The sequence below is a fragment of the Oncorhynchus masou genome, chromosome 18 (genome assembly GCF_036934945.1).
Source record: "Oncorhynchus masou masou isolate Uvic2021 chromosome 18, UVic_Omas_1.1, whole genome shotgun sequence".
NCBI classification, from domain to species: domain Eukaryota; kingdom Metazoa; phylum Chordata; class Actinopteri; order Salmoniformes; family Salmonidae; genus Oncorhynchus; species Oncorhynchus masou.
Window position 1 is genome coordinate 23,557,505 of NC_088229.1, and position 9,509 is coordinate 23,567,013.

At 40.8% G+C, this 9,509-nt stretch overlaps 1 protein-coding gene across 2 annotated transcripts; it reads left to right on the forward strand.

Annotated features, from left to right (window-relative positions):
* The first annotated feature begins 1,609 nt into the window (after positions 1-1,609).
* LOC135504256 (monocarboxylate transporter 2-like) lies at positions 1,610-8,018 on the forward strand. Of its 2 annotated transcripts, none has more exons than XM_064922643.1 (5): positions 1,610-1,720; positions 2,020-2,252; positions 2,767-2,910; positions 3,675-4,544; positions 6,707-8,018. In XM_064922643.1, the coding sequence occupies exons 2-5, from the start codon at positions 2,036-2,038 to the stop codon at positions 6,961-6,963; spliced, it is 1,488 nt and encodes a 495-aa protein (XP_064778715.1). In that variant the 5' UTR covers positions 1,610-1,720; positions 2,020-2,035; the 3' UTR covers positions 6,964-8,018. The 2 variants fall into 2 exon arrangements, with proteins under 2 accessions (XP_064778715.1, XP_064778716.1); XM_064922644.1 differs by having other exon boundaries at positions 1,615-1,687.
* The last annotated feature ends 1,491 nt before the right edge of the window (positions 8,019-9,509 follow it).

Below are 9,509 nucleotides of genomic sequence, written 5' to 3' on the forward strand. Positions count from 1 at the left end.
TAAAAGGTCAACTTCACTGTCAAGTTTCAGGGAAATCCTTCCTAACCTTCATTCTTTGATTGTGAAATTATAGGCCTACACGACCACCAAGCAGATTGTTGTCAGTAAAGGAGGAAATAATCATTTGAATGTCTGACCTGACCAAATACTTCAATAAGGAATCTAAGAGAAATCTGTTTATTTAATGAGGTGGATGTTCAATTGTGAAAATTTAGATTATTTAAAGTTTGGAACTAATTTACACTGAAACTACAGATTTATCTGAGTAAGCATCTGGCATGTTTGGCAATTGACCTTCTTAGTGCTTGGGAAGTGAAAAAGATGGACCTGTGTTGACTAATCAAATATGTCCTTTGACACCAAAATCCTAATGGAATCTGGGATGATTCATTAAGTGGGTGTCTTTGAGGTAAAGCTGGGTCTGCCTTTTTGGTAAAAACCAAATAAAGTAGCTGTGGAAAGCAACCAAGGAAAGAACATTTTGGAGATTTCAAATCTTAGAATAGAAAGGAAAGGCTTCCATCTCACTGAAAGGTGGCTTCAGATGAGCCCACATGTGTTGCATTTAATTTGAGCTACAGTACCTGTCGAATGGAGACCCCTACTCATTCAAAGGTTTTTCTTAATTTTTACTATTTTCTACATTGTAGAATACTGGTGAAGACATCAAATCAAAACTATAAAATAACACATATGGAATCATGTAATAACCAAAAAAGTGTTAAACAAATCAAAACATATTTTATATTTGAGATTCTTCAAAGTAGCCAACCTTTGCCTTGATGACAGCTTTGCACATTCTCTCAACCAGCTTTGGCATTCTCTCAACCAGCTTCATGAGGTGTGATGCATTTCAATTAAGTTCATTAGAGTTACCAGCTTCATAGTCGAATTGCTGCAAAGAAACCACTACTAAAGGACACCAATAAGAAGAAGAGACTTGCTTGGGCCAAGAAACATGAGCAATGGACTTGGCCGAAATTCTGCAGGGATACATCATCCCATCTGGTTTGCGCTTAATGGAACTATGATTTGTTTTTCAACAGGACAACAGGAGTGCTGCATCAGATGACCTGGCCTCCACAAACACCTGACCTCAACCCAATCGAGATGGTTTGGGATGAGTTGGACAGCAGAGTGAAGGAAAAGCTGCCAACAAATGCTCAGCATATGTGGGAACTCCTTCAAGACTGTTGGAAAAGCATTCCAGGTGAAGCTGTTTGAGTGAATGCCAAGAGTGTGCAAAGTTGTCATCAAGGCAAAGGGTGGCTACTTTGAAGAATCTAAAATATATTTTGATTTGTTTAACACTTTTTTGGTTACAACGTGATTCCATATGTGTTATTTCATAGTTTTGATGAATTCACTATTATTCTTCAATGTAGAAAATAGTAAAAATAAAGAAAAACCCTCGAATGAGTAGGTGTGTCCAAATATTTGAATGATACTGTTAATCAAATGTGTTTTTGTTCCCCAGTATTATTGTTGTATAAAAGTGCCACAAAAGTGGTCCCTGTGTGTCAATTTGATTCTGACTGGCCTGAAATGCCCCCTCCTCCCTCCTACCATGACAAAACCCCTGATAAGATGATGATCAATATTTGGAATGAGCAGCACCAACTTGATGAAGACACAACTTTCGCTACGAGGGATACCTATGAAAGATTGTCAAAGGAGAAAAACAGAGGTAACACATCTGAATTCTATTGCACTGAAAGAGGTAAGCTGACACTTAAACTATCTGATGAATATATATTTTATTTGGATGATAATGAGGTAAAGCACAAAACACATATGACATGACCAAAACTTGATACATAGTAATGAATGCAATGCCATAAGATTAAGGAGAAGTCAAGTCTAACAATACATGTAATGACAGGAGGTAGGAAGGAGTGTACATTTTCTCTGCTTTTGTTGAATGTTATAATCACTGTGATAGTGATCTATTATTCAGTTCACTTCTTTTGAACCAAGTTGCAACTGGTTATTTTAGACAAAGATATCCTGTTTCCACAGCCGTCACTAACTCACCATGCCCCCTGTGGCCACAACTAACCTGGGGTACACCCCACCAGATGGAGGCTGGGGCTGGGCTGTGGTCTTTGGCGCCTTCATTTCCATCGGGTTCTCCTATGCCTTTCCCAAATCTCTCACCATCTACTTCAAGGAGATTCAGATGTACTTCAGTGTCTCCTACAGTGAGATTGCATGGGTGTCCTCAATCATGCTGGCTGCCATGTACGCAGGAGGTATACTGTGTGTGCATGTCATGGCTTATGGGGTATCACGATGTGTCAATACGAATGTTTGTCCAACACACACTTTGGGCTGATTTCCCAGAGATTCTCCATTTAGCATTATTTTTAGTCCAAGGCTAGGTTCTATGTCTGTGAAACAGTCCCATTGTGTAAATAAAGGCAACAGCCACTGAAAGGTAATTATATATGATTATAAACTGGGTTGTTCGTGTCCTACATGCTGATTGGCTGACAGCCGTGGTATATCAGATTGCATAACACGGGTATGACAAAACATGTTATTTTACAGTTCTAATTATGTTGGTAACGAGTTTATAATAACACATAAAGTACCTTGGGGGTTTGTGGTATATGGCCAATATACCATGGCTAAGGGCTGTATCCAGGCACTGTCCTTTGCGTTGTGCATAAGAACAGCCCTTAGCCGTGGTATATTGGCCATATACCACACCCCTTCGTACCTTATTGCTTAAATATAGCGCTTTTCCTCTCATTATCTTTGCAGGTCCAGTGAGCAGTATACTGGTCAACCGCTATGGTTGCCGAACTGTGGTTATCATTGGTGGGCTCATGGTTGGGGCGTCTATGGTTGCTGCTTCCTTTGGCACTACGATTATACATCTGTATTTATTAGTTGGAGTCATTGGAGGTATTTATTTGAATGTTTTCTCCAAATTTTGTCATTATTATGAAAATGTGTAGAATGTATTTATAATCATCAGTTTTCTTTGTTATGGGCTTAAAGCCACAAAACCACAAATCTCAATCAATATCAGGCATGTGTTGTGTAATGTTTTTATAAATGTTTCTCTCTCTAGTTCTGACTGGGTAGGGAGGGAACTGAGTGGTTGATATGTCATGTACGTCAGAAGGCCGTGTCACTCATAGGGAGGAATAGTCTTTGATCACTCAGGGTCAATGCGCTAGGGAGCCTCTACACTCTCTCCCTCTTTCAGTTCAAGGACCTTCACTATGGGACCTGCCTGTCTGTTAGCCCATTTTATCACAAAGGTTGCTTTGGGATATTCTTCCCAACTCTGATGAATCAATAATTTTACATGCATGGTATTTGGAAAACTATCATACCAGCAAACAATGCTTTAGTGAAGTATTCTCAGATAGGGTAAGGATTGTTGACATGTCAATAAACTGCTATGCTGGAAAAACTAAATTGAGAGGAAGAGAGCTCTAAAGAGAAACCACAGCAACTTGAATGTAAGCTCAGCTTCAGACAATTTGTACTCGGACTGACAGTAGTGACGTTTGAGTGGCATGTTATCTGACAGATTGGCAGAGGATAGTTTAAATCTTCAAGAGGTTCAGGGTGACACCATCACTGTCATACGGCCAATGTAAATAGAATTCATTAATTCATAGATGATGGATTGATAAAGCAACCTTTCTTCACTACAGGTTTTGGCCTCTCTTTCAACCTACAGCCTTCCCTTACAATCATAGGAAAGTACTTCCAGGTGAAAAGGCCAATGGCAAACGGCCTGGCCATGGCAGGAAGCCCAGTATTCCTCTCCACTCTGGCTCCACTCAATCAGTTCCTGTTTGATAACTTTGGATGGAGGGGAGCCTTTATGATCCTGGGAGCTATAGTGATGAACTGCTGCGTTGCTGGGGCCCTGATGAGACCCGTTAACATGAAAACAGTCCAAAAACATCCTGTCACAGCCTCCAAAGGAACAACTGCCAAGAAGGCTGGGTCCACTGAGAACAACGCTAACCCTGAGGCAGGGGACCTTCTAACTGAAACAGAGCAGAAGCAGAAGATAGGTGGCTGTGCAGACAAATTAATGGATCTCTCTCTCTTTAAACACAGAGGCTTCAACATCTACCTCATAGGCAATGTGGTCATGTTTTTTGGCTTCTTTGCTCCAGTGGTCTTTCTCCCCTCATATGCCAAAGGTATTGGGATTGATAACTACCAGGCCGCTTTCCTTCTCTCCATCTTTGCCTTCGTGGACATGTTTGCCAGGCCAGGGACCGGCCTCATTGCCAACACCAAATGGATTAGACCCAGGATCCAGTACTTCTTCAGTTTCTCTGTGGCGTACAACGGTGTGTGTCACCTCCTCTGCCCGTTCCTTGCGGTATACCTGGGGTACGCAGGCCTGGTGGTTTATGCTGTATTCTTTGGTGTGGCGTTTGGGATGGTGTGTGCTCTGCTCTTTGAGGTCCTGATGGATCTGGTGGGAGCACAGCGGTTCTCAAGCGCTGTAGGACTGGTCACCATCCTCGAGTGTGGCCCTGTGCTTCTGGGTCCCCCAATTTCAGGTGAGTGAAGGAAATGTATTCATAATTTTAAATATTTTTTTCCCCCCAATTTTGATCTTGTCTCATCTCTACAACTCCACAATGGGCTCAGGAGGCGAAGGTCGAGTCATGCGTCCTCCGTAACATGACCAGCTAAACCGCGCTTCTTAACACCCACCCGCTTAACCCAGAAGCCAGCCGCACCAATGTGTCGGAGGAAACACTGTTCACCTGACAACCAATGTCAGCTTGCAGGTGCCCGGCCCTCCACAGGGAGTCGGTAGAGCGTGATGAGCCAAGTAAAGCCTCCCGGCTAAACCCTCCCCTAATCCATATGATGTTGGTCCAATTGTGTGCCTCCCTATGGGACTCCCGATCATCTCATATGTATATATCATCTCATATGTATATACTGTACTCGATACCATCTACTGCATCTTGCCTATGCCGTTCTGTACCATCACTCATTCATATATCTTTATGTACATATTCTTTATCCCGATACACTTGTGTGCATAAGGTAGTAGTTGTGAAATTGTTAGGTTAGATTACTTGTTGGTTATTACTGCATTGTCGGAACTAGAAGCACAAGCATTTTGCTACACTCGCATTAACATCTGCTAACCATGTGTATGTGACAAATAAATTTGATTTGATTAGATTAGATTTTGATCACTGCTGGTTGTGATACAGCCAGTGTCTTTAGTGAGTATTCATACATTTTACAGATGCTTGTGTATATACAGTGCCTTCGGAAAGTATTCAGACTTCTTGACTTTTTCCAAATGTTGTTATATTACAGCCTTATTCTATAATGGATTAAAAAAATAAAACCGAAAACAGGTTTTTAGAAATGTTTGCAAATGTATTAAAAATAAAAACAGAAATACCTTATTTACATAAGTATTCAGACCAACAGTCTTGAAGGAGTTCCCACATATGCTGAGCACTTGTTGGCAGTGTTTCCATTGATCATCCTTGAGATATTTCTACAACTTGATTGGAGTCCACCTGTGGTAAATTCAATAGATTGGACATGGTTTGGAAAGGCTATATAAGGTCCCACGGTCTATATAAGGTCCCACGGTTGACAGTGCATGTCAGAGCAAAAACCAAGCCATGAGGTGGAAGGAATTGTCCGAAGAGCTCCGAGACAAGATTGTGTCAAGGCACAGATCAGGGGAAGGGTACAAAAACATTTCTGCAGCATTGAAGGTCCCCAAGAACACAGTGGCCTGTGTTCTTTGGAATCACCAAGATTCTTCCAAGGGCTGGCCGCCTGGCCAAACTGAGCAATCGTGGGAGAAGGGCCTTGGTCAGGGAAGTGGCCAAAAACCCGATGGTCACTCTGACAGTGCTCTAGTGTTCCTCTGTGGAGATAGGAGAACCTTCCAGAAGGACAACCATCTCTGCAGCACTCCACCAATCAGGCCTTTATGGTAGTGTGGCTAGACGGAAGCCACTCCCCAGTAAAAGGCACATGACAGCCCACTTGGAGTTTGCCAAAAGTCACCTAAAGAATCTCAGACCATGAGAAACAAGATTGTCTGTTCTGATCAAATCTAGATTGAACTCTTTGGCATGAATGCCAAGTGTCACGTCTGGAGGAAACCTGGCACCATCCCAACGGTGTAGCATGGTGGTGGCAGCATCATGCTGTGGGGATGTTTTTCAGATGCAAGGACTGGGAGACTAGTCAGGATCAAGGAAAAGATTAACAGAGCAAAGTACAGAGAGATCCTTGATGAAAACCTGCTCAGGAGCTCAGACATAGGCGAAGGTTCACCTTTCAACAGGACAATGACCCTAAGCACACAGCCAAGACAACGCAGTAGTGGCTTAGGGACAAATCTCTGAATGTCCTTGAGTGGCCCAGCTAGAACCCGTACTTGAACCCGATTGAACATCTCTGGAGAGACCTGAAAATAGCTGCAGAAACGCTCCCCATCCAACCTGACAGAGCTTGAGAGGAGAAACTCTCCAAATACAGATGTGCCAAGCTTGTAGCGTCATGCCAAAGAAGATACGAGGCTGTAATTGCTGCCAAAGGTGCTTCAATAAAGTACTGAGCAAAACGTCTGAATACTTACAGTATGTAAATGTCATATTTGTTTTTTTCTTTTTTTATACATTTGCAAAAATTAGGAGGGTCATATAATAAATGACTGCTACTCTCTCTGCAGGGTTTTTGGTGGATGTCTTTGACGACTACAAATACATGTATTGGGCATGTGGTGCCATGATGCTGGCACCTGGCATTTTTCTCTTCATCATGAACTACTTCAATTACAAACAACTGGACCAGGAGGTGAGGGAGAGACAGAGTGGAGCCATTGGGATGCAGTCTGTTAAGCAGTCTGTAGCGGAGGAGGCAGAAGCAAGGAAGATGGAGCTGAAAATGACTAAGGATGAGGAAATGGCAGAAGGGACAGGGGACTAAGGGGTTTATTAATGGGTTAATGTTGATGTTTATTATTTAGACCTGGGTTCAAATATTATTTCAAATATCTCAATTACTTTCACAAACATTTCGAATTAAGAATTCAGATATTTTTTTTGAATGATAAGTAATTTAACATTGGAATGTATTTGGAAATACAATTGGAAAGTTTTGGCATGTATTTAAAATTACTCAAATACACTGACTCAAATACACTTTAACCCAGGTATTTGAAAATAATATTTCCATTAAGTATTTAAAAATACTTTCAAATACTTCCAATAGTAGTAATGTATTTGAACCATAGTATATTTTAACATTTTATATTTTTTGTATGCATTTTTGTGTTGAGGTTGTTGAAATATTTGTCTCATACTCTGTTTGCCAAATAAGCAATCATGTCTTTACCCAAAGGCAATGTAAATACAATATGATTCTTGCAAATAAAATGGCACAACTTCATCAGTACTATGTGGAGGAAGCTGTAACCCACATATTTATGACCAAAAGATGGCAGTACAGACCTACTACAGTAAAAAAGGTTCTCTGAGCACACCAGGAGATCAGTACGCCTGTCCTCGAGGGTTGTAGTCCTGCTGGTTTTCATATCTCCCTGGCACTTCATTGCCTAATGAATGGATATCACTGATTGGCTAGGGAATTGTTTTTATTTCTCGGAATAATATTATATTACTGTAAATTATGTTTACATGACCATGACATGCAGAACATCCCTCAATATCCCCCTCAATTATGGTATTCAATGTAGGCGGGTGTTACTAGTTTATATGCACCAAACCAAATAAATGTTGGCGTGAAAATTATCTGGTCTGGCCTTATTGAACCGTGTTCAAAATACCTAATCAACATGGCTTTCTAGTCTGGTCATTATAAAAGATCAATTAGTCATTCATTAGTCATTTAGGTCAACATTGGATCATTCAGAGATCCTCACTGAACTTCTGGAGAAAGTTTGCTGCACTGAAAGTAAAGGGGCTGAATAATTTTGCACGCCCAATTTTTCAGTTTTTGATTTGTTAAAAAAGTTTGAAATATCCAATAAATGTCGTTCCACTTCATGATTGTGTCCCACTTGTTGTTAATTCTTCACAAAAAAATACAGTTTTATATCTTTATGTTTGAAGCCTGAAATGTGGCAAAAGGTCGCAAAGTTCAAGGGGGCCTTTCGCAAGGCACTGTAGATGTCCTCATCATTGCACATAGATGTCCTCACCATTACACATAGATGTCCTCATCATTGCACATAGATGTCCTCGCCATTACACATAGATGTCCTCATCATTGCACATAGATGTCCTCATCATTACACATAGATGTCCTGATCATTACACATAGATGTCTTCATCATTACACATAGATGTTCTCATCCTTACACATAGATGTCCTGATCATTACACATAGATGTCTTCATCATTACACATAGATGTTCTCATCCTTACACATAGATGTCCTCATCATTACACATAGATGTCCTCATCATTACACATATATGTCCTCATCATTACTCATAGATGTCCTCATCATTACAAAAAAATTTACGGCAGAAATTGCCTCTCTTAAATTGTTCATCAGAGAAACCTGAAAATCTGATAGATCTTTCTCTGGCAGTTACATGTGTTTCCTATCTAGGGTGTTGGTTTTGTATAATAGTCAATGACAATGTTGCAGCATTCAGCTTCAGCTTCATTTTATTAGATGCTGGAGAACACCATGCCTCAGTATGTTGTTATTACAGTATTAAGTATACAGAAAATAGGGTAGGTCATAGTTCACATGGGTAAATTACTGATTGACCAGACAAAAGTTTGGACACACATACTCATTCCAGAGTTTTTATTTATTTAGACTATTTTCTACATTGTAGAATAATAGTGAAGACAAGAAAACTGTGGAAGAGAAATGACAGTCCATCATTAATTTAAGACATGTAGGTTAGTCATTCCGGATAATTTCAAGTACTTTGAAAGTTTCTTCAAGTGCAGTCGCAAAAACCATCAAGCGCTATGATGAAACTGGCTGTCATGAGGACCGCCACAGGAAAGGAAGACCCAGAGTTACCTCTGCTGCAGAGGATAAGTTCATTAGAGTTACCAGTCTCAGAAATTGCAGCCCAAATAAATGCTTCACAGAGTTCAAGTAACAGACATGTCAAAATCAACTGTTCAGAGGAGACTGTGTGAATCAGGCCTTCGTGGTCAAATTGCTGCAAAGAAACCACTACTAAAGGTCACCAATAAGAAGAAGAGACTTGCTTGTGCCAAGAAACATGAGCAATGGACCTTAGACCGGTGGAAATCTGTCCTTTGGTCCGATGAGTCCAAATTTGACATTTTTGGTTCCAACCGCTGTATCTTTGTGAGATGCAGAGTAGTTGAACGGGTGATTTCCGCATGTGTAGTTCCCACCGTGAAGCATGGAGGAGGAGGTGTGATGGTGAGGGGGTGCTTTGCTGGTGACACTGCCTGTGACTTATTTTGAATTCAAGGTACACTTAACCAGCATGGCTACCACAGCATTCTGCAGAG

Bases quoted from the DNA above. Each gene is read 5' to 3' on its own strand.
- LOC135504256 (XM_064922643.1), top strand. From the start codon at position 2,036: ATGCCCCCTGTGGCCACAACTAACCTGGGGTACACCCCACCAGATGGA. The intron at 2,253-2,766 runs GTATACTGTGTG...TTATCTTTGCAG, and splicing joins GGCTGCCATGTACGCAGGAG to GTCCAGTGAGCAGTATACTG. The intron at 4,545-6,706 runs GTGAGTGAAGGA...CTCTCTCTGCAG, and splicing joins TCTGGGTCCCCCAATTTCAG to GGTTTTTGGTGGATGTCTTT.